At 42.3% G+C, this 26,638-nt stretch overlaps 1 protein-coding gene across 1 annotated transcript in view; it reads right to left on the minus strand.

Annotated features, from left to right (window-relative positions):
* Positions 1–26,638, minus strand: part of PEX14 (peroxisomal biogenesis factor 14) — a 249,503-nt gene that overhangs the window by 64,455 nt on the left and 158,410 nt on the right. The window contains exon 4 of the mRNA XM_077457989.1: positions 1–129. Coding sequence (XP_077314115.1) covers positions 1–129 — 129 coding nt within the window. The remainder of the gene's footprint in view (positions 130–26,638) is intronic.

The raw sequence follows: 26,638 nt of genomic DNA on the forward strand, positions 1-26,638 counted from the left end.
TGTATGGCTGAACTGCCAGCTGATGAGATGGCCCTGGGTGGGGCAGTCCAGGGGTACCCAGGGGTGGTGGGTCATCATGAGCAGTGCCCGACTGCTGTAGTGCCAACTCAACCTCTTCATCGGTTAATCCTGAAAGAAAAAAAAAAAAAACAACAGATAAAAGTCAGATCTTTCCTGCTCCTCCGACATCGCTGAGCTATGGTCTGATATTTCAATAAAAACAACATCGTCCAATTCCACTGCTGTCATGTTAAAATATAAGCCAGAAAGGAAAATAGACAAAACGTGAATTATAGCGCTCAATCTCTCAGGCTCGGAGTCTGGGCGGAGAAATTGTTTGAGGTTTGATGTTTCTCATTCAATTTGCTTAATTTCTCAGCAATTTTATTACTGCAGCTCGAGTCTGATACATTGCAAGCTCCTCATCAACAGCAAAACATGGCTCATTTTCATTTGCCCAGTCCGCCATTAACTCCTCTGTCCCCAGGAAGTTGGGCTGCGGGGGGGCTTTGTGGAACTGTCCTGGTTAAAGGTTAGTGTCCTTTATTCAGCTCACGTAAAAAACCCCACGAAACCAGACAAAAAGAAAAGAGAATGAAAAAACTAACCAGAGCTAATTATGTAAAGAGGCAGCTCGTTAAAGTGCATCATTACTACAGAGAAGAAGAAGAAGTCTATATTTTATGACAAACGCAGAAATAAAAAGGAAATCAAAAAGCTCACAGAGTGATTATATGAACAGAGAATGGAATACCCAAAGAATGCCAAGTAGTGCTGCCGGGGGATATGCCACGGGCTGTTACATATTTGACCAAGCTTGGTGTCTATGGCAAAAATGGACAATTCTGAGTGTAAATGCTGCTAAAAAAATCTTACAACTTCCTCCCAACTTTTCAGAATTGTTTGTAAGGTTGTTAGAAGTACCATTGAAATCACCATTAACCTTACGAAAACAGTGATAGCACATTATTCAATATAAAGAACTGTAGCCCAAACTTTAGTAAGTCATGTCCCATATGAGTTTCTGCAATGTTAAAGAACTGCTTGTAATAAGTGACCTAATATATCATCACACCTACACCACCAGTGTCCAGAAAGGAAATAGTCTTCTTCAGAATGCTTACAAATGCAGACACCGATGCTATTATTTCACAACTCGTAGTTATTAAATGGCACAAGTAGTCATATTCTACAAGGGAGTAGTCCATCTCAGAGTTGCTGTGAACCATCCACAAAGGACAAGAACCAGCAGTGGGTGTACATCCAACATTTGGGTAAACACCGATCAGGATCCGACTCTACTGTGCTTCAGATGAAGAGAAATGTAAGATGTAACAATTCTTCCTGGTAGAACCCGGGATATTTATCTTGCCAACAGCTGGTCAACCATAAGTTATCAAGGCTTTCCAAGAAACGCTCCATAACAGTCTTTCAAGAGAGTTCCAATGTTGGCAATAAAATACTAACATTTGCAGTTACAATGTAATTCTTAATGGACCTCCCTTGGCCTAAGATGTTTGTAAGGAAACATCTGTTGTGTCTGCAAGTACTTGCATTGGTCTTTAGATTGATCACTTTTGGCGCATGTGGAAAACCCTTCGGTCAGGCGATCTCAAACTTTTCAATACAGAGGAACCCTTGAATTAACTTTCCGATCTCAGAAAACCCCTGCTAAAATTTTATATATTTACAACTCAAGAAACATTGGTGTGATGGTCAGTGGGAAAAAAATGCTCCTTACTCTTGTGGTCATTGGGAAGAATTACCCTCTTACAGATAGATAGAAAAAAGATCATTGGTCAGTGGGAACAGAAATGTCTCATTGCTGAAGGAAAACCTGGAATCCCTGGAGAAACCCTACCTTAGCTCCTAAGCCCAAACTGTACACAGGGCTTCAACTGCAACTTCTGCCTCTCTCAGTCAACTGTCAAATGGCAGAGTCTCCACTACCCACTTTAGCGCTGGCATCCAACATATCCTTAATGTGACATTTCCAGAGTAAAAAAGATGAAATAAACTCACTCTATGGATTTTTATCACAAATGTGTTCCAAAGCCTGTTGAAAATCTTATCTCGGTCTATGAAGGCAAGTATCAATTGCTTATTGTACACAGTACAAGTACAGTAACTCAAAACAAGTCCACATCTGATCTAGTGTAGCCACCTAACATATGTGTTATATTATATGTATTATATTAACCCAGAGGCTTCCATATGTCTGAGGCACCTTCAGACAGAAGAAAACTTTTTTATATTCTAGTTAGCCAAGTTTGATTGGGATAATTCCAGCCAGAAAAAGACAGATGACAGCTTTTCATCGGAAAATGCAACTGTGTGTATGCTCCATCGGAATTTAGCTGTCCGAATTTCCGCCAGCCAAAAATTGATAGCATGTTCTCAATTTTCCAGACGGAAAAACTTTCTATCGGTAATTCCGATCGTGTGTATGCAATTCCGACATGCCAAAAATCACGCATGCTCAGATTCAACTACGAGACATAAGCTATTGGCTACTGGCTATTGAACTTCCTTTTTCTAGTCACGCCGTACGTGTTGTACGTCACTGCGTTATAAATGATCGGAATTTGATGTGACCGTGTGTAGGCAAGACAGCTTGAGCCGAATTCCGTTGGAATTCCGTCGGGAAAACCATCAGAGCTTTTTCCGATCGTGTGTACGCGGCATTACATGTACTGGTCCTCTGACATCTCACAGCCAAGTCTTCCTGGGGAAGTGGTCTGTTTTCCACTAAGTTAGCTTGCTATTAAGATGCTTCCATCTTCTTATATTAAAATGCCCCTTCCCCCTCCTATCTCAAAACATGCACATTTGTCCAATGCAAATTTGCTTATTTGTACAATGATCTTTTCTAAGAAAGACCACTGAGCGAGTGTTTCACACATGTAGTGGAGACTGCCATCTGAGGACTGTAGCCACCTTAAGCCCCCCCACTAAAATGTTTGGCTTATTGATAATAATGATAGAAAGCCAACCTCATAGGTATCCCCTCTCTCTATGGGATCCACACTGCATTGGTTGATCAAGACTACCTTTGGAGAAGAGCGTCTGGGATCCTTAAAGTGGAAGTAAACCCTCACATTGTTTTTAGCCAAGGAGGCTGCTATCTTGGCCTCTGTTTAATCTACAACTGCCATGATGCTGCACATGTGATGCGCTTTGGTTGAGAGCACAACCGAAGGGAGTGTTATATATCTGGCGCATGCCGGAAATGTAACAATTTTCTGAAACTGTTAAATGGATGGGTTTACTTCCGCTTTAAGGAGATAACGTTTTCTGATATGGAAGTTGAATATATGGGTGCCTTCACGGTGTCCTTGCCCTATACCATTTCTATGCTGGGTTGGTGGCATTCTCTTTTGTCGCCCCCTCATCAGCATTTTGGGTCTGCATGACTCCCTTGTGGGTTCCTCGCTGGGTGTTTTGGTCCGGTCCAGTGCTTGGTGGCCTGGATGGAGTATGTTCTTTCAACCAGTTCTGGTCATTTTCAATAATAACGTATGTTGATTACGATATGAGGACATGCCCCCTGAAGATGATCTATATTCTCTGATAGAAACGCGTTGGCCCATCATCTGGATATTGCATGAGAAATATTTATGAACATATGATCAACAATATTTTCATAAGGTTTTTGTGGAGTGAATATTTTATGGTATTTGTGATTGCTTTTAATTATGTATAAATAAAGCTATACATTCTTTTAAAGATTAGTGTAATTTTGCTGCCTGAAACTCAACTCAAGGGGAATTGGTAGTATGTATCGCAGCATTCTGTTAGGAGTGCGATAGCTTTTTTACTCTTTCGGGGTGTTTTTTAGTTATTTTTTGTTACCTCATTGGTATTTTGCCTTTTTGCCAGCAGGCTATTTGAGGAAGACAGAAAACAGTTGTTGGCCCATGCTAGGTAACTTTGAGCTGGCTTAGAAGAAAAACACATTTACAAGGATAACTTTTTCTTTTTAACCAAACCCTTTGTATTTGCAGAAGACCATGAAGGAATAAAGCATTTGACACCAATAGTAATGGCACAAAAAATTTGCAACAACTGCAACTGAAAAAGCAGTGCAATACGTTGACTTCAACACAATATAAACAATATAATGAGATTGAAATGATGAGTACTAGTCTGCAGCAACCATAGGTGGAAACCACAAGCAGCCAATGCGATTTTCGTTACCTGGAGTCAGGTCTGTGGAAGATGATTGGCTGCTGTGTTGAGCTTTTTTTTTGCACAGGGTTTTATTAACAAGAACACATAATGCAACGCGATCCAAGTATTGTGGCTTCAGCGCTTAATAATTTGCGCTCTTTATTTCCACGTATAAACGCAACACACAACAACAAGGGCATCAAAGACACAAGGACCCTGTCCCACCAACACAAGGATGAGAAGAGGTTAACAAGAGACGATTGTCCGAGAGAGAAGGACGGTGAAGCGTTGGCTGTTATTATAAACTCCTTGCCGTTGTTTATCACCAGCCTGACTAATGCAGTTTTTTTTTTTTTTGTTTCGAATAATCTAATGCAAATTAGACACACGCGTCTCCCAGTTGATTGCTATCTGAGCTGAATAATCTGCGAGACACCAAGGGGACACAAGGCAAGGACTCGGAGCCGAGCAAAAAAGGCTTTACAGTCGCTCAGTAACCAGCTAAAAACCTACTGCAAGCAGAAAGGTTCTGAGACAACGCAGGGGCTTTTCAACACAACTTGTGAATTATTTTGCCGATTCCTACTAACTACTTCGCAAATAACTATTTGCTTTAAAAGTGGCTAAATAATATAGCAAGGCTATTTTGGGGAGAAAAAAATAAAATAACGTTCTCATGTGTCCAACTATCAGGTACTTGTACTGGATAGGTTTGATATCGCCTCTGGTGTGCACAAATCTAGGCCCATAAAGACTTGGTTTGACCAGTTCGATGTGGAGGAACTGGAGTGTCCTACACAGAGACCTCAACTCAACCCTACTAAATATCTTTGGGATGAACCGGAACACCAATTCTGAATTGGTACAAATTCCCACAGACATGCTTCAAACTCTTGTGGAAAGCCTTCACAGAATGGAAGTTATAGCTACAATGATGGGTCAAATCTATATTGGTACCCATGGTTTTGGAATTAGAGACTTAGAAATTGTACATCCATGGGAAATGGCAACAACAAATCATCTGTAATTCTTTTTAGACACTCTGATTTGCACACTGTAGTCAAAAGAGGACACCACGATTCACTAAACCAGGGTTCCTTGGAACCCTAGGATTCCTCCAGAGGGTTTCTTTGAGCTGTGACTAATTGGCCTCCCATTTGATTGTGCCTGCATAGTTCCAAAGCCAACGTCTTTTAGTAGAGTCAATGATACCGATGATCTTTTTTGGATCTCTAAGGGTGGCATCCTGACCACCACGGTAAAGGGGCATTCTTCCTACTCATCCCCAATGAACTGGCTTTAGAGGTTCCTCAAGACCAGAAATGTATTTCAAGCATTCCACCAAGGTAAAAAGAAGTTGAGGAAAGCTGCACTATACTATGTCTCACCAAGCCATCTCTATTTCTCAGTAGATCAGACCCATCCCTTCCCCTCATGCCTGAAATATGTTATAATTGATCAAAACATTAAGCCCTAACTGATCCATAATGTATAACCTCAATCTCTCTGTCTATGTGGTGCAACATAGGGTATTGTAGGCATGAGCTTTAGGTCAGTGACTGGGACAGAGTGATGCCATTAGCCTGCTGAGAGCAGAATGGAGTATTTTTCCTCCCCCCCCCCCCTTGCTCCAGTGATTATTTCTACCGTACATTATAACTTTGTAAGAAGTCACATGGTCACTGCAGTAGTGACTGATCTATGTCCAATATATGTTATCACTGCTATGAACTCAAGAGGCACCAGGATTGCATGTTTTCCATGATGGCATCTCCGTCCAGGAGGTAGATGGTGCTCCTTTATGATGCTGAAACAAAAATGGCATTGTCCTGAAGAGAAAAGCAGATGAAGGCACTGCCAGGGGGAGACTCTGTGAGAGATTGCATGTTTTCCATGATGGCATCTCCGTCCAGGAGGTAAATGGTGCTCCTTTATGATGCTGAAACAAAAATGGCATTGTCCTGAAGAGAAAAGCAGATGAAGGCACTGCCAGGGGGAGACTCTGTGGGAGGTAATAAATACCTGGAAATATGATGCCTTTACACCCTTTGACATGCATACAATTATCATGAAGGAATATTTGTGATGCTAGGTCAACGTTATGATAGAATATACTAAAAAGTTTTTTTAGACAATACATGCACTTGTGATGTGGAAACACGTTAGGAAAAAGCAAGCGTTAGAAAGCATTTAAATGTTTCCGAGTCATGAAATGTTCTTGTAACATTTTGCTGTGCACAGCAATGGATCTATAATTTTCATTATCCAGAGGGGCTTTGCTAATATTGACCTCACCCAGGTTATATATATTTATGGTACAAAAGGAAGGGGGGAGGGGTTGCGATGCTCTGAGTCTTTAGCTTAGGCAGCGGCTCAGAAAATGGGAGCCATTAGTCCTGTCAACTCCTGGTGGGTGCTTGCCCGTTTCATGGCTTTTGGGTCAGCCTCACTGACTTTAACATCAGCAAGATTAGAGACCCAGCCAAGTGTCAGCGGCACGGTTTCCAGGTCTTACCACCCTTACGGTTTTATTTAACAGGCCGAAGAGCTACGCTCCAAGCACCGTCTCCCAGAGTCTCCAATAGGCATCATGTATATCATCTTTACTCTTTCCATCGCCTTACCAAAAAAATCATTTAAATCTTTCAGTGGAGCCCACCGATTGCTTTTTCTGTGGCAGATTCATACAGCTCGCAGCCTCCTTAATAGAACAAACTATAGGCTCATCAGATGAACCACAAACCTCAAATAGTTGAATATATTATGTGGTTGGTCTATTCAACAGTTGCCATACTGCAGCCCTTTGCTTGATTTTATTTGGCCCAGGAGGCATTATCTCCCCCCCCCCCCCCACCAGCAACAGTGGGGCATAGTTTTTGCCACTCACACTGACAATGGAGCACTACTCCCACTGACACCAATGACGGTGCACTGTTCCTCCCACTGACACCAATGATGGGGCACTATTCCTCCCACTAACACCAATGATGGGGCACTATTCCTCCCACTGACACCGATGTTGGGGCACTATTCTGCTCACTGACACCAGTGATGGGGGCTATTCTTCGCATTGATACCAATGATAGGGGCACTATTCCTCCCGTTGACACAAATGATGGGGCACTATTCCTCCCACTGACACTGATGCTGGGGCACCATTCTTCCAACTGACACTGATAATGGGGCACTATTCTTCCCTCTAAAACCAATGATGGGGCACTATTCTTCCCACTGACACAAATGATGGAACACTATTCCTCCCAATGACACCAATGATGGAACACTATTCCTGACACCAACGTAAAGCATTTCTTATTTCTCCCACTGATACCAATGATGGGGCACTATTCCTTCCACTGATACCAAAGACGGCAATGGGAAAAATAAATAGCTGGATAGCCGCACTCCAAAAAATTCACCTTTATTGTATAAAAATGGATATCCAAGCATCATATATGGGTACAGACTAACTATACAGCCCCCAGCATGGTGCTTAAAATGCTATAAAACTATCCCCTATTTTGTAAACGATATAACTTTTGCGCAAACCAATCAATAATCACTAATTGCTATTTTTTTTTTTACCAAAAACGTAGAATACGTATCGGCCTAAACTGAGGAAAAAAAACATTTTTTTATATATTTTTTGGGGATATTTATTATAGCAAAAATTTGAAAATAATGCATTTTTTTCAAAATTGTCGCTCTATTTTTGTTTATAGAGCAAAAAATAAAAACCGCAGGGGTGATCAAATACCACCAAAAGAAAGCTCTATTTATGGGAAAAAAGAACGCCAATTTTGTTTTGGAGCCACGTCGCATGACCGCGCAATTGTCAGTTAAAGCGACGCAGTGGCGAATCGCAAAAAGGGGCCTGGTCCTTTGGCTGCAAATTGGTCCGGGGCTTAAGTGGTTAAAAAGGTGATTCCTGCCTATCACTGAATTTGGCTTCCATGATGTATCCTGAATAGTATGCTTGGTGTGTACTTTTCCTTCTACCTCTACTGTATATACTGTATGTGTTACATAATTATACACTAATGTGCAAAAGTTTTGGGCAGGTGTGAAAAAATGCTGTCAATGAAGAATACTTTCAGACATAAAAGTGTTAATACAGTGGAATTTTGGATTATGAGCATAATCTGTTCCAGGAGAATGCTTGTAATCCAAAGCACTTTCATATCAAAAGCGAGTTTCCCCATAGAAGTCAATGGAAATTAAGATAATTCATTCCGCATTGTCTTCTATTGCATGCAATACTGCATGTGGCCGGGGGTGCCGGAGAGCCTTGGAAATACTCTGGTACAGCTCGGCTGAACTTGGAAAGCCACGGGAACGGAGTATTTCCGAGTGTTTCCGAGTATTCCTGAACGGCTCTGTTGCCACCAGCGCCCCTGCTCCTCTGGCCAAATGCTGTACTGCACACCTGATTAGCTCGAATTCTGCTCGTTCTGCGTGACAACACTCGCAAACCGAGTCAGATTTTTTTTAAAGCGTTGCTCGTCTTTCAAAACGCTCGTTAACCACGTTACTCGTTAACCAAGGTTCCACTGTAGTTTATTTTTTATCAATTAACAAAATGAGTAAAAAAAAAAAGTCAACAGAAGAGAAATCCAAATCAACTCAATCTTTGCTGTGACCTCCGTTTTTCTTCAAACCAGCATCAATTCTTCCAGGTAGACTTGCAGTTTTTGAAAGAACTCTGCAGGTTGGTTGTTCCAAACATCTTAGAAAGCCAAGCACCAATCATCTGTGGATGTCGGACATCTTGGAGAACCAAGCACCAATAATCTGTGGATGTCGGCTGCCTCAAATGCTTGTGTCTCTTCATATAATCCCAGACAGACAAGATGTTGAGATCAGGGCTTTGCAGGGACCTGTCAGGGCTGGGTTCAGCCCTTCCCTCTCTGAGCTGGCCGCTCAGCTGTCAGCTAATTGCCAGCTCCCATCTCTTCACAGTTACTCAGCTGTTGATGATATCCTGCTCGTCAGTCCTGCCTACTTAAGCCGTCCAGCCCAGAGCATCTCTGCCTTCGCCTTAGTCAACATAACAGAGACCATCTCCTGCATTCCTGTTAAAAGACTTTCTTGGCTGACATCTCTTCTGGCTCCAGATCCTGCTTGCCGTTTTACTACACTCATCTCTGGCTCCCTGACATTTGGCTTGTCTGACTATCCGTTCAGGCTCCTGAAATCTGGCTATGTTTTGACTACTCTTGTTCTATTTACTTTTATTATTAAACAAGTGTGATTTAAAGCGGTTCTTCACCCTAAAGGGGAAGTTCCGCTAGTATTATCCCTCCCCCCTCCGGTGCCACAATCGGCACCTTTCGGGGGGGAGGGGGGTGCAGTTACCTGGATAATCCAGGTAACTGCACCCACTTCCGGCCAGACCGCCGCAGACCCCCGCATCGCTCCGCCCCCCCCCCCCCGTTGTGTTCTGGGAAACACACAGTTCCCAGAGACACAGCGGGGAACCAGCGCAGCGCGACTCGCGCATGCGCAGTAGGGAACCGGGCAGTGAAGCCCTCATGCTTCACTTCCCGATTCCCTGACATAGGATGGCGGCGGATGGCGGCGGTGGCTGCAGCGAGACGAGCGATCGCTCGTCATCTGCCGCCGACATCGCTGGAACCTGGGACAGGTAAGTGTGATATTATTAAAAATCAGCAGCTGCAATATTAGTAGCTGCTGGCTTTTAATATTTTTTTTTTTAGGTGCAGCTCCTCTTTAACTGTACTTCTGTCTCGGTCTGATTGTTGTTGGATTGTTGTTGGTTGTTGTCCTGCTGCAGAATAAGTTTGGAGACAATCACACACTGCCCTGATAGTATCCAATGATGGATAATTATCTGCAGCAGGACAACAAACCCAAACATACAGCCAATGACGTGAATACCTTCAGTGTAAAGAAGAACAAGGAGTCCTGGAGGTGATGGTTTGGCCCCCACAGAGCCATGATCTTATCATTGTGTCTGTCTGGGATTACATGAAGTGACAGAAGGATTTGAGGCAGCAGACATCCACAGATGTTTGGAACAACCTACCTGCCGAGTTCCTTCAAAAACGATGTGCAAGTGTACCTAATAGAAGAACTGATGCTGGTTGGAATATTGATTTGACTTTGATTTTTTTTTTTCAATTTGTGCTTAGTAAATTGATAAGCTGAAAAAAAAAAAAACAAGATATATACATTTTTGAAAGCATTCTTACCGTATATACTCGAGTATAAGCCGAGATTTTCAGCCTCTTTTTTGAGGCTGAAAGTGCCCCCCTCAGCTTATACTCGAGTCATCGCTGTCTGCCCGCTCGATCAGCGTGTCGAGCAGACAGACAGCGGCCATTCTATAATTCAAAAGCCGCGCCTCCGGCTCCGCCTTCGCCTGTGATAGGCGGAACACTGAATTTCCCAGCAGCCTGTGTTCCGCCTATCACGGACATCGTATCATCCTCGTACTACGGACGAGGATGATACGATGTACGTGATAGGCGGAACACAGGCTGCTGGGAAATTCAGTGTTCCGCCTATCACAGGCGAAGGCGGCGGCGCAGCTTTTGAATTTTACAATGGCCGCCGAGGCGCCGACGAAGAGGGCACGGGACGGAGGCAAGGCAAGGCACGGCACGGCACGGGACGGGACGGGACGGGACGGAGGCAAGGCACGGCGGCAAGGCACGGAGGCAAGGAGGCAAGGCACGGGACGGAGGCTCGGGACAAAGGCTCGGGACACAGGTAGGCTGGACACACACACACACACACACACACACACACGGATGGATACACACACACACAGGGATGGATGGATGGATGGAGACACACACACACAGGGATGGATGGATGGATGGATGGAGACACACACACACAGGGATGGATGGATGGATGGACACACACACACACAGGGATGGATGGACGGACACACAGGGATGGACGGACACACAGGGATGGACGGACACACACACAGGGATGGACAGGCATGTCTCACCCTCGGCTTATACACGAGTCAATAAGTTTGCCAGTTTTTTTGGGGGTAAATTGGGGGCCTCGGCTTATATTCGGGTCGGCCTATACTCGAGTATATACGGTACTTTACAGCATTTTTTACACCTGTCTAAAAAACTTTTCCCCACCAATGTATTTATTTTTTCCTTTCAGTTTTTGTTACCGCTTTTGTTCCCTCTTGATCCAGATGCAGGATATTGAGGTATCCGCTGATACCACATAGTTTGCTTCCAAAGTAACACCAATCTGGAGAAAAATTCCAGGTTTTCCAGCATCTATAGCTCCCCTCAGGACAAGAAAGATCAGAGTTGCCTAGCTAAAATTCTTCAAAAGATACCTCAAGAGCCTGTAATGATCAGGAACAAATTCCACTTTTAAAGATGGACGATTCGCCTCCCCAACTATAGCCTACAAGTTCTATATAAAGTTGGAGGGGGGGGGCTCAAACACCTGCAGGAGGACCCACCAGCAGCACCCGAGGTGACGGCCCCGCAGGCCGCGGCGGCAGCGAGGGGGTTAAGGTTGACTAGAAAGATCATGCAGGGCGAGAGAGCCGTTAAAAGTCCTCGGCTGACCCTTAAGACCCCTATTTCCCAGAGCCCTGTATAAAATTGAATTTTTTAAACATAAATTACACGTAATGACGACACAGTAAAAACTAACAGTAATGGAAAGCTGTGCTGTATTTCATTAGGCGAGCGTATTCGCTGCTACCTGATACAGACGGCTCTTGTTTATGAGTTAGTGTGTTAGCAGATGTGGATAGAGGCATTCTCCTCGACCTTGCTCTTCTCATTGGGGCATGAAATTACGATGCCAGCACCTTCATATTACAGCCATAAATACTGTAAACTGCAAATTTAAGCCAACGGCTCCTATTGTCTCTGAACATAAAGCTGATCGGTATTTATTTAAAAGGGGCGAGGGAAAAATATTATATATCACATTGTTTATGGGCTCTGCACCCCTCCCCCCTTGCAAAGCGCCAAATATCTCTGTATATAAGAGTGTACACGTGTTAAATATACGCACACACATCTCACTTTTGTGAGATACTAACTATAATATATATATATATATATATATATATATATATATATAAAATCATTTATTCACACACACACACACATATAATTTTTTGCGCATGCTTATTATATTTAGTATAAAAATATTCTAGTTTTTTTTTTTTTTTTTACAATTTACTTTGTGGATTCAATAAAAAAAATTCTACATAGGTCGGTCTTAACCAAGCATTCCAAGGCCATTTTACTTTTAGTTCAGAAGAACTTTCAGGGATTCTTGGCCTAATGCCGTAAATACAAAAGGAAGCATAGAAAAGATGATGCCATATAGTCCAATATAAACTGTATGCATCGGTGTATGTCTATAATATTTATATAGCCAAAGGATTGTGGCCACCAGACCATCATACCTATATGAGCTTGTTGGACATCCCATTTCAAAACCATGCCCTCTGAAAGAGAAGTTCGCGTTTGTTTTTTTTAAATCATACTTACCTAGGTGGATGCAGCATCTGTCCCCCGTAGGCTCTAAGACTGAGAACTGACACTCGTTGGGGCGCTGGGCTGTGGAGGAGGCGGAAACGGTCGGCTCAGGCTCTGGACGGCTCGCTGAGAGGCTGAGCTGGGTGGCGGTCCAGGCATGTAGGTGGATCCTGACTTCATTGTCACGATCTTGCCCGAGCCTGGATGGGCTCTGTGCAGTGTGACGTCAGCAAACAGCGGGCTTCAGCCCCATCTGCTAAAAACGGGTCACAGGAGTGCAGAACAAACTGCACGCCTGTGATCCATAGCAGAAGTACAGCCAAAGGAGCTTTGGCTGTACTTCTCAATTAAATATGGTGTGAGCACCCTCTATATAGCTAGAACCGCGTCATTTCCTCTTGGAAGGCTTTCCACAAGACTTTGTAACGTGTGTCTGTGGAATTTGTGCCCATTTGGCCACAAGAACATTTGTGAGGTCGGGTACCGATGATGAGAACACTTGGCTTGCAAGTGGTGTTCCAGTTCAATAGGGCTGAAGAGGTCAGGGCTCTACGGAGGCCACTTAAGTTCCTCAACACCAAACTGTTTATACCCTGTCTTAATGAATGTGACACACTGATAACGATGAACATCGCTCGCATCAACCAGTCAAGCGGTCTCCAAACACCACCGCTGCACACACAGTCTGCTTCCGACAAAGACCAGAAATGACTTATTAAAGCAAAGACAATTTCGGACACCCCCTCCCCTCCATCTTACACCCATACCTGAACATAGGAATGGCAGGGACACCCAAAACTGTTGTTCGGATTGTTTTATACTGTTTTGATACTACTACTATACTGGGAGATACTCATACTATAATATATATATATATATATATATATATATATATATATATATATATATATATATATATATATATATATATATATTAGGGCTGAATCAACTAATCGATTAATCGACAACGAATCGATTCATTTCCTAATCGATTACTATTTTCATAATCGATTAATCGGCCAGTAACATGATGGGGTTAAAAAAGATTTAAAAAAATAAAATGAGCCCTTTATAGTACAACAATATAATCACTACTGTAAATATTACTTTCACTGTTCTACAGTAAAAAAAAAAAAAAAAATTAACCCCCTTCCAGTAATGATTATCTGCTTTTTTGTACTATAAAGGGCGCATTTTAGTCATTTTTAACCCCATTATGTTACTAAACATCTTAGGCCTGGTTCATATCTATATGTTTATTGGTGATTTTTGCCGAAACGCACTACAGTTCATTTACATGGTTTCCTATGGGACACCTTCATATCTGTGCTCTTTTCAGCCGCTGCATATTTGGAAAGGGTCAGGGACTTTTAACGCAAAATGGTGCTTTTTTTGGTTCAATATACTTCAATTAGAAGCTGCAGAAAAGAATGTAATGCGTTTTGCAGCAATTTGTGTTTTTTAATCTGCCCAAAAAAAAAATGCAAAAACGCAAATTGCAGTAAAATTACGTGAAAAAAATCAAAACGCACAGCAAAAAGCACTGCAGAAACAGTTCAAAAGTAAAAACTGCATAGATGTGTACCGAGACTTATGATGGCCCCACGGAGCAATTTTCAGCTGAGAATATTCAGATGAAAAATCTTTGTACATTCGCTGAATGAAAGAATTTTGTTTGAAATTTTCACTTCATTTCTAAACAAAAACCAAATACACTGTCTGAAAATTGCTTTGACCAAGAAGTTTTCTATTTCCAAATTTTCCCATCACTGTGGCTGAAAACGAACGTCAATTTGACCCACTTTTTTAAGGTTATTAACCGAAAAAATAATCGGCCAACTAATCGATTATGAGAATAATCGTTAGTTGCAACCCTAATTTTATATTGTGTATATATATATATATATATATATATATATATATATATATATATATATATATATATATATATACTGTATGTATATATAAAGTCTGATTCCAAAAAGGACCAGGAGTGACCTATTAGAGCAGAGAATAATTTTTACTCCAGTAGTATCAACTTGCCTATCTCTGCTTTAATAAGTCACTCCTGGTCCTTTTTGGAATCAGACTTTATCTATACATACAGCATATATATATATATATATATTATAGTATGAGTAACACCACATAGTATAGTAGCACTAGAAAAGCACACTGCAGTATAGTAGCATTGCATAGTACAGTTGTAGTAGTACTAGTAAAGTCTACTACAGTATAGTAGTACTAATATAGTATAGCGTAGTACTAGTATAGCATAAATATAGTAGTAATATAGTAAAGCATAGTAGTGGCAGTATAGCCTAGTAGAATGTAGTAGTACTTGTATGACATAGTACAGTATAGTACCACTAGAATAGCATAGTATATTATAGTGATATAGTGATGAGCATAGTACCAAATAGTAGTACTAGCATAGTACAGTATAGTAGTACCAGTATAGCATAGTACAGTAAAGTTTAGTGGCACTAGCATAACATCACACAGTATCATGGTAATAATATGGCATAGTACATTATAGTATAGTGGTAATAGTATAGCACAATGCTGTATTGTAGCACTAGTATAGTATAGAGTAGTGGCACTAGTATAGCAGGTACAGTATAGTAGGATTAGTAAGGCATAGTACAATATAATAAAGTGGTACTAGTACTACTAGCATAGTACAGTAATAGCATGACCTAGTATAGTATTGTGGCACTAATATAGCACAGTATAGTATAGTGGACCTAGCATAACATAGTACAGCACAGTAGTACTAGTATGGCATAGTTCAATATAGTATAGTGGCTCTAGTACGGCATAATACGATATAGTATAATGGCACTAGTATAGTTTAGTACAAGTATAGTATACAGTAATGGCACTAGTATAGTTTAGTACTAGTATAGTATGCAGTAATGGCACTAGTATAGTATACAGTAGTGGGAACATGGCATAGTACAACATAGTGTATAAATACACAAACACACAGTATGTGCTAATAAAATAGTAATTTGTTGTTTGAAGTTCTCCAGTTCTCTTGCCCCATGCCTAATGAAGTATTTTATACTAATGTATTGTGTATTTATATTCATCCTCATGTGAAAAGCATACAAACTATAGGATACTAAACAAAGAATTTAGCAGTGTACTATTTGTAACCATTCCGGTATGTTTAAAATGATGATATTTATGTAATAAAACATGAAATATGTGCTCTGAACACAATGACTAAACTGCAAGTTAAGTTGCCACCACCTCCCCACTTTAGGTAGGTGGATTGAGTCTCTGTAGCAATGTATTGGTGACATTCTTGCAGAACCTATACAGCACACATCATGGCGCCGGCCTTCTGGTGTAATTCTCTTTTCCATGTATATACAGGAGGAAGAAAATGCTGAGGAACGTGTTGAGTGATCCCTCGGTGATCCCTCCAGGTCTCAGAGCGACATGAAGAGAGGCCTCTTGGGAGGAACATCTGGAGATGGCAATGCATGTGCTGAGGTTAGAAGTGCAACACCTCGCCGTGGTGTCATCAGCACCTCCTCGGAGAATAAACCACAAAACGGTAAAATAAGCTTCCCATACTGACTCCGAGCTGTCCCAGAATCCTCTGCTCAGAGAGCAGCTGAAGGCTCTCTATAATCTTGTCATATAATAAATAGGGTCTCTCTGTCCCCAGCTTCTGTCCGCATGCAGTCTCATGCCCCACATGGCTGAGGACAGATCAGATTTGGAAAGTCGATTGAAAATGTGATTACCTGCCGACTGAAAAAGCCTGAAAGTGTAGCAGAGAAATCTCCCCAGAGATGGGGGCTCCTGAGAGCCCAACTCATAACCACCTACCCATGGCTAAAATTCTACTTAAAGGGGACCTTCAGTCATTTTTTCATCTTTCCAGCTATTAAATCTTCGGCCGTTGTTGTTTTAACTTTGGATAGTAATTTTTTGTTTCCTGTCAGTAAATATCTTTCTTGTCTGGTAAAAAGCCGAGGCTTATGACATCATGCACAGCTCTCTCTCTCTCACTCTCCTGAGAGTTTGCCAGGAAGGGAGTGGGCTGAGCCATAAGAGGGCCAATAAGAGCTGCAGAACTGGAAGTGCGCCTCTGTGTGTCTGTGTAAATCCAGGAAGTGCACAGGCAGCAGCTTCAGCTGCCCACAGTTAAAATGGCTGCAGCCAGACTCGGAAGGATATTTCTGCAGCATATTTGGCAAGTACAGAATCACAGTATATATAGAATAATATCCAAAGTGGTTGGAGGGAAGCTTCAGAATGGCAAAGATGTTTTTAGCACAAATTATGTGAGCAGCCTGCAGTTCCTCTCTAAGCCTTTCTATGAAGGCTACAGACCACCACCCTAGGTAACACCCACATGTGAAGCTGAGACTCCATAAATGAAAGAACAGATCTCCAATAAATGAAATGGGCAGAGGACAGGAGCAGACAAGTCTGGGGAGGAAAGGGCTAAATGACACTAGACGTCCTCCAGCCAGGAAATGAGGTCTATTACTTGCCGCAGCTTCCAATGCACACTGTTACTGTTATGCCCTATACACACGGTCGGAAATTCAGACGGAAAAGGTCCGATCGGATTATGTTGTCGGAAAATCCGATCGTGTGTGGGCTCTATTGGACTTTTTCCGTTGGAAATTCCGACGGAAAAAGTTTGAGAGCCGGATCTAAAATTTTTCCGACAACAAAATCCGATCTGACTTTTTCCGATCGTTTGTAGAGAATTCTGACGGACAAAGTGCCACGCGTGCTCAGAATAAAATACGAGACAGGCTACTGGCCTCTACGTAGTCCCGTCATACGGAACGAACGTCACCTCCTTCCGAACGATTGGATTTTCTGACAACTTTGTCCAACCGTGTGTATGCAACGCAAGTTTAGGCAAAAATCTGCCAGAAAAAATGCGACGGATTTTGTGGTCGGAATGTCTGACCGTGTGTACAGGGCATTAGAAGCTCACCATGTGCGGTGAAAATCACAGTAGGCAGGAGAGCAGCCTGTACAACTGCGCAAGACTGAAGGGAAGGCTGGAGTTCAGCTTTAGTAGATCAGTTAGGTTTAACATCGACTTTTAGGTCAATCAATGAGATCACCACCCCCAAAAAAAAAACAGTTTCTGGGAATTCACAGCCCCCAATTCTGCACAGAGGATGACATAAAGATCAGATTTTCTAATTCCCTTTATTGGAGCATGCAATGAGTTAATCAGAGGGCTCTGCGAGTGTTTCTGAATTCAGCGCTCCTGGCAGAAGGTCTGCGCGGCGTCCCCTCGGAGCAGAGCATGAAGCAATGTCATCCCACTGAGGAGTCCTACCATCCTGATGCAACACCTAGACCAGGTGAGCTCCGCTGGTCCTGATGCAACACCCAGGGCCCAGCTGAGTCTGTGTATCTATTCTCATCCTAATAGAGAGCGAGGCAAGCGGGGATCTGTATGTAAAGAGTGTAAATACGAGTCTCTGGGGGAGCCCCCCCCCCCCCCCACAGTGACAAGCTAATCTCTCTATCATTTAAAAAAACAAATGATTTATCATTCTTGCCTTCCGCTGGGAAAGGCGAATCTTCCAGCAAGAGCTTCAAATTAGAAGTGTGTTTTTTTTTTTTCCAAGATGAGGCAAGATAAGGCAAATTCTGTGACGGGGGTCACCTCCTGTGTGGTGGGCTGTCAAAAAAGAAAAAAAAGAAAGAAAGAAAATAGGGCAGTGCAGTCGGTGATATCATGGGATGCAGAGAGCTTGAAAGCAAAACCCAAGATCAGTCATAAACGTGTAATCTATCCAGCTATTTCATGAAGACCAGCCAGGACACACGTCATCATAAAACACACAGGGTTAGGACCACATCGCTGCTGTCTGTGATCTTCAACCAAGAAGACCCAGACTGGGATCTATGGGGGGGGGGGGGGGGGCGCCACCGCTGACCTCTGAACCCTACTCTGATAATTAACTGCACTGGTGCCATACGCCTCGTGTCCCCACTGTAGGGGTCCATTCAAGTCTATAGGGAGTGACAAGATGGCAGGAAAGATTTCTGCACCAAATACGTAAATAGTGTATGCAGTTTATACTATAAAAGGCAGGGGTAGGCAACCTTAACCACTTGTTTACTGGCCACTTACACCCCCCCTCCTGCCCAGACCAATTTTTTAGCTTTCACTTTGAATGACAATTGCGCGGTCATGCTACGCTCTACTCAAATTCAATTTTTATCATTTTTTTTTCACACAAATGGAGATTTCTTTTGGTGGTATTTAATCACCACTGGGTTTTACATTTTTTGCTAAAAAAAAAAAAAAAAAAAAAAAAAAAAAAGGCAGAAAAAAAAAAAAATACATGTTTCAAAGTTTGTTATAAAGTTTTGCAAACAGGTAATTTTTGTCATTCATTGATATTCGCTGATGAGGCTGCACTGCTGGGCTGCATTGATGGGCACAGATAAGGCGACACTGATGGGTGGTACTGATGTATGTCACTGATGGACACTGGTAGGTGGTATTGATAGGCAGCACTAATGATGAGGCACTGATTGTAGACATTAAGGCCCCATTCACACTGGGGCGGTGCGAGCGTCGGAAAGGTTTAGGAGAGGTGAATACACCGCTCCTTCACCGCTCCAAAGATGCGGCTAGCAGGACTTTTTTTCACTGTCCTATCAGCGCACCGCTCCAGAGTGAAAGCCCTTCGGCTTTCACACTGGAATGAAAGGGAACGTTTTTTTCAGGCGCTTTTTTTTTGCGATGTAGTGCCTGAAAACCACCCCAGTGTGAAAGGGGCCTTATAGGCGGCACTGATAAGTGACACTGTGGGCACTGATGGGTGGCGCTAGTGGGCACAGAAGCCTCTGCATAGGCTCTCCACAATCAGGTCCCTCTCATAGCCGCTGGTGATCGGCTTTTTTTTCTCCCCGTGAGGAGAAAAAATATCCGATTACCGGCTCTGTTTACATCACATGATCGGCTGTCACTGGCTGACAGCTGATCACATGGTAAGGGGTCGGGATCGACCTGCAAGTTTGGAGTTCAGAGGATGCCCAAGCTCATCTCTGTAACCAAATGGATCTACGGTATGTTTAACCACTCACGGACCGCCGCACGGCGATATACATCCTAACTTTGAAGAGGAATATTGTTATTGCAGCAGCTAGCAGCCATAACCCCGGTATCCTTTTCGTCGGTCCGCTTTACGATAATAGTGGTCTCTGGGCCAGATTTGCCGCAAAATTACTTATCGGCGGCGGGAGAGGGTTGTCGTCGGTGCCCCCCGGAGCTGTCGGCAGCGGCGGAGGCGATCGGATTTTCTCCCTTGCTGGGAATGCAGACAAGTGAGGGGAAGATCTCCATACCAAAAGTTTATTGCATTTTTTTATTGCATTTTAGTGTAAATATGAGATCTGAGGTCTATTTGACCCCAGATCTCATATTTAAGAGGACCTGTCATGCTTTTTTTCTATTACAAGGGATGTTTACATTTTGAATAAAAGTGACACTTTTTTTTTTTAAAGAACAGTGTAAAAATAAAAAAAAGGTAAAAAAATAAGAACAACAACATTTTTAAACGCGCCCCGTCCCGCTAGCTTGCGTGCAGAAGCGAACGCATATGAAAATGGTGTTCAAACCACACATGTGAGGTATCGCCATGATCGGTACAGAGAAAAATAATTAGCCCTAGACCTCCTCTGTAATGCAAAACATGCAACCTGTAGAATTTTTTAAACGTTGCCTATGGAATTTTTAAGGGTAAAAAAGTTTGTCGCCATTCCATTAGCGGGCGCAATTTTGAAACGTTACATGTTGGGTATCAATTTACTCGGCCTAACATTATCTTTCACAATATTTTAAAAAAAACGGGCTAACTTTACTTTTTACAAAAAAGTGCGCTTGTAAGAACGTTGCGCAAATACGGTGTGACAGAAAGTATTGCAACGACCGCCATTTTATTCTCTAGGGTGTTAGAACATTTTTTTTTATAATGTTTGGGGGTGCTAAGTTATTTTCCAGCAAAAAGAACAGTTTTTAACTTGTAAACAACAAATCTCAAAAAGAGGCTCGGTCCTTAAGTGGTTAATCAATAGTTTCTTAGAGCTTCTCATTCCATTCCAGTCCTAAAGGAGGAGGAAGAGTTTTCTGCCCTTAAAAAGGTGTTTGATGTTTTTATGTGCCTGCATTACAAACAAATAAAGGACTTTTAAATCGGCCAAATGGATAGGAATAGTCCATGAAATACATTGGATATTAATTTTCCCTGTTGTTGTAAATAAAATATAACCAGAGTGTTCATCACATTGTGGGTGTCCTTTTCTATATAGCATTGGTCACACAGATGCAGTGGCCTGTGCAGCATGAATTGACACCTTGTTTATGTGGCTGGATCTGCAAGCAGTCAGCCCAGGTTTCGCTATGGGGATGCAGTATATACAGACACAGCTGCTTGTCCCAAGGTGACAGGTGTGTAGGAGCGGGTGAGCAGCTACAACACACATACAGGCTGCACTTGAAACCGCTCACTCACCCCTGCACACCTGTCACATTAGGAGAACCAGCAACAGTGGGGGAAATAATTATTTGATCCCCTGCAACTTTTGTAAGTTCGCCCACTTACAAAGAAATGAAAGGTCTGTATAATTTTTTATCATAGGTTTATTTTAATTGATAGAGACAGATTGTCAACCAAAAATCCAGGGAAAAAAAATCATATGAATGTTATAAACTGAGTTGCAGTTCAGTGAGTAAAATAAGTATTTGATCTCCTACCAAACAACAATAATTCTGTCTCCCACAGACTGGCTACAGTAGGTGCTCATGTGGTACACAGATTATACCTGTCAATATAAGAAGGGGGCTCCTAACGACAACTCATTATTGGTATAAAAGACACCTGTCCACAGAATCTTTTTCTTCCATCCAAACCTCACCATCATGGGCAAGACCAAAGACCCATCAAAGGACATCGGGGACAAGACTGTAGACCTGCACAAGGCTGGAATGGGCTACAAGACCATCAGCAAGAAGCTTGGTGAGAAGGAAACAATTGTTGGAGTGATATGCAAATGGGAGAAATAAAAAAACATCAGTCTGGAGCTCCATGCAAGATTTCACCTCATGGGGTAAGGATGATCATGAGAAAAGTGAGGGATCAGCCCAGAACTACACAGCAGGAACTTGTGATTTCAAGGCAGTTGGGATCACAGTCACCAAACATACCATTGGTAACATAATACTACGCCACTGAAAAAATCCTGCAGCGCCCTCAAGTTGCCCTTCTTCAAGAAGGCACATGTACAGGCCCATCTGAAGTTTGCCAATGACATTGAAATTATTCAGAGAAAGACTGGGAGAAAGTGCTGTGGTCAGATGAGACCAAAATTTAGCTTTCTGGCATTAATTCGACTTGTCACGTCAGGAAGGAAAAATGCTGACTATGACCCCCAAGAACACCATCCTTACAGTTAAGCATGGAGGTGGACACATTATGCTTCAGGGCTGTTCTTTTGCTAAAGATACAGACTGACTTTGCTGCATTAAGGGGCCAAAGGATGGGGCCATGAATTGAAAAATCTTGGATGAGAACCTTCTTCCCTCAGCCAGAACACTGAAGATGGGTCTTATAGCAAGACAATGACACAAAACATATCTCCTAACTGACCTCTGCATTGCAATTAATAAACTTCCAATGGTTTCCAAAGAGGAGTAGAGGTCGACCGATATATCGGCCGATATTTGCCGTTTTTTAAATAATCGGCATCGGCCGATTGTGCTAATAAAAAGCCGATTTAGAACTACAGCAGGAATTTGAAATGACTTCTGTAAGAAGTCAGTGTAAGTTGCCTGAGTTGTCATAGCAACACTTTCCTCCTCTCTGGGCAGACTGCCAAGAAAAGAACAAAATGATACAATGTTTACACTTCAATGAATGAAGTCATCTCTGTGTGTAGAAGTTCTCAGTTTAACCATTTAAAGACTAAATCTTTTCTGACACTTGTTGCTTACAAGTAAAAGTCCTGTATTTTCTGCCAGAAAATCACTTAGACCCCCCAAAAATTATATATATTTTTTTAGCAGAGATCCTAGGGAATAAAATAGCGGTTGTTGCAATATTTTATGTCACACGGCATTTGCACAGAGGTCTTTCAAATGCATTTTTTTGGTAAAAAAAATACACTATTTAAAAATAAAATAAAAACAGTAAAGTTAGCCCATTTTTTTTTTTTCGTCCAAAAGTTTTGACTACCTGTTTTTATTTAATACATAGGTTTTTTTTTTTTTTTTTTTATCTAAATCATACATACAAGTAAACTGATTGGAGGTTTATTTTGTTTAATAAATGTTTAAATGTAAGAAATTTTCTGTATCACTTATGAAGGCTGCTTTCACACTGGAGCGTTGATGGTAAAATGCAAGTTTTAGCGGCTCTTTACCATCATTTTAGCGGTGCCATTTGGCTGCTAGTGGGGCACATATAACCCAGCTAGCGGCCAAGGAAGAGGTTAAATGCGCCCATGAAGCACCGCTGCCAAATCGCATTGCATGTGCTTCGGCAGTGGTGCCCATTCATATCAATGGGCAGGAGTGGTGGATTAGCGGTATACACCATTCCAAACGTGCTGCTTGCAGGACTTTTTTTAAGATCCTGCCAGCGCATCGCCTCAGTGTGAAAGCACTCTGTCTTTCACACAGACTGCAGGGGAGCCATTTTACAGGCACTTTACAGGCGCTATTTTTAGCCCAAAAGCGCCTGAAAAACGCCCCAGTGGGAAAGGTGTGTTAGATCAAGGGGGATTAAAAAAAATAATAATAAAAAAGGAAAAAAATAAATAAATAAAATAAAAATCGGTCTAACATATCGGCCCAAAAAAATCGGCATCATATATCGGCTATCGGCCGCCATGATTTCTAAATATCGGCATCGGCATCGGCCAGAGAAAAACCCATATCGGTCGACCTCTAAAGATGAGTGCTATAAAGTGCTTAAAAAGAGAAAAAAAAAAAAACATATCTCCAAGGCAACAAAAGGAGTGGCTCAAGAAGAAGCACATTTAGGTCATGGAGTGGCCTAGCCAGTCTCCAGACCTTAACCTATAGAAAATTTATGGAGGGAGCTGAAACTTCAAGTTGGCAAACGACAGCCAAGAAACCTTAAGGATTTAGGGAAAATCTGTAAAGAAGAGTGGACTAAAATCCCTCGAGATGGGTGCAACCCTGGTCACCAACTACAAGAAACGTCTTACCTCTGTGCTCGCCATCAAGGGTTTCTCCACCAAATACAAAGTCATGTTTTGCTTGGGGATCAAATACTTATTTTACTGCAACTCAATTTATACCATTTGTATCATGTGTTTTTTTTCTGGATTTTTGGTTGATATTCTGTCTCTATCATTTAAAATACATGATAAAAATGATAGACACTTAATTTCTTTGTAAAAAATTCAGGGGATCAATTATTTTCTCCACTGTATATGTGTACAGCTGCTGAGTTCCAATAGAGAAACACAGGCTGCCTGCATGTAATCTAGCCGCAAGGCACTCATTCATGCTGTATGGGCGACGGCGCCCATGTGAATAAGCCCAAAGAGCTACAGATGTCACAAGGGCCCATTGGGTTTTAAAAGGACTGCTTCTCCAACAGATCTCCATCCACTTTTACCAGGCAATGCAGGACTCCCTATATATATGGAAGACGGATTCATTTCAGTGCACGAGTCACATTGGCAGCGCTGTACAGTGCTCCATCCCAACCAGTCATTGTGTCATTAGATGGTGACACACAGAAAGCGGCGATTGCAAGTCAGCAGCTGTGGAATTATTAGGGGAAGCGGTGCATTAGGCCTGGCAAGTCAGGAGACCTATAATTTTCCTGGTTTCTTAAAGTGGAGGGAGTGGGGAGGGAGCAGAGCTAGCATTTGCATCCCGGGGGCAGGCAGGCTGGAAGCCATCCAGTCGATAACCTGACCATCAGAGCAAGGTTTGTAATTAAAAGGTCGGTGACCTGGAAAGCTAGGCCCGACTCCCAGGACTTCTCGGTAATGACGGATCTATTAAATTAAGACTGTTATGAAATCAATGCTAAAAAGGCTTTCATGGTAACGAGATTCCATTCAAGGACGGGCCCATCCTTTTAACCCATTCAGTGCCACCCCTTCCATAAGGAGCCAATCTATGGTCTCTTGTGAACGCATACATCACTGCAGCAATTCTCAAATCATTTCAAGTACGCAAACCATTCATATCTTTGCACAGAAGCAACATTCAGATGCTCTACAACTCGTGCAAAGATAAATAAAAAATCCATCCTGTGGGACACATTGAAAAAATAATAAATTGCATATATTTGAGTTTTTATACAGGTGCTCTTACTACAGGAGATGGAGCCATATAAATAATTTTATAATAAAAGTGATTATATCTACCTGGAACCTGTTACTGCAGTTACAAGGGAACTGTAGATACCACTTGCAACTGTGATTTACATGTATTTGTTTTTCAATCTTGTCTCAAAGTGATTGTAAAGGATAGTTTTTTTTTTTGTTTTTTTAAACAAACATATCATACTTACCTCCACTGTGCAGCTCGTTTTGCACAGAGTTCCTCCATACATCCTCTTCTGGGGTCCCCCAGTGACTCCTCCCTGCATCAGATAACCCTCTTGGGAGAGTGCTTTTCCTAGGGGGTTGTCTTGCTGGCGAGCTCCCAAGTCCATGATTTGCGTCCATGGACACGAACGTCTGACTCTGCCCCGCGCCCCCGGCTCCCGCGTCATTGTATTTGATTGACAGCAACGTGAGCCAATGGCTGCACTGCTATCAATCTATCCAATCAAGAGGCTGGTCCCCATGCAGAGAGGGACAGTGCATCCCCGCCGAAGAGATGAAGGGCCTCAGGAAAGTAAAACGGGGGGGCTGGTGACTGCCAGGTGTTTTTTCGCCTGAATGAATAGGATGCATTCAGGTGAAAAAACACGAGGGTTTACAACCCCTTTAAAGCGTCACTAAACCCACATCATAAAAAAACGATCAGTAAATGATGTATTACATGCTGTCCATACTCATTCAGTCACTATGAGATTTTTCTGTATTCTGCAAAAAACCTGGTTGATCCTGCTGTTCTTTATCTCTCCCATCTGTTCATGTCCCTAATTCATCTAGGAATTTTGCAGCTGTGGTGAAAACTCTGCACGTGTTCAGTTTTCAGTGAGTTTCTATGCTCAGCATTTCCTATCACATCTGAGCAGCCCATGTGACTATAGACGAGTCACACATGTGCACGTTTACACAGTTTTAAATGACAGCTCCCTCCCTCCCTCATGCTCACTAACCAGCTAAACACAATTGGGGTGGGATATTACATGTAGATTAATGGAGGAATCACCTCCCTCTTATTCAAAAAGACACAGGCTAAAGGTTCGTGACATCCATGCAGCCATCTATTCTTTCATCCATCTTTCTACCATGTATCCTTTAATCCACTCACCTTTTCATTCACTTACCTCTATCTATCTGAACCCCCACTCCCAAGATCTGTCCATGGTATCCTTCCATCCAACTATCCTTCAATACACCAATTTATGCTTCAACACAACCACCTCTCCTTCCAACCATCCATCTAGCATTTGATCCAGCCATCTTTATCCGACAACCCACTCCCAGGATCCACAGTATCCTTTCTATCCATTCAGCTATCAATCATTCAATCCACACAACCATCTATTCTTCCATACATCTCTATCTCTCGGAGACCCAACTCCCAAATTCTAGCCACAGTATCCCTCCTGCCATCTATCTACCCTTCCATCCTGTCAGAAACCATGAATCAGACTGAAACAGAAGTACAGTTAAATCACACTTGTTTACTAATAATAAAAAAGGTAAACAGAGTAAAGGTAGTCAAAACATAGACAGAATTCAGGAACCAGAACGGATATTCAGACAAGCCAAAACGTCAGGGAGCCAGAGAACAG

This window comes from Lithobates pipiens, unplaced genomic scaffold (genome assembly GCF_037356315.1).
Source record: "Lithobates pipiens isolate NorthernLeopardFrog02 unplaced genomic scaffold, aLitPip1_a1.2 Scaffold_27, whole genome shotgun sequence".
Lineage (NCBI taxonomy): Eukaryota > Metazoa > Chordata > Amphibia > Anura > Ranidae > Lithobates > Lithobates pipiens.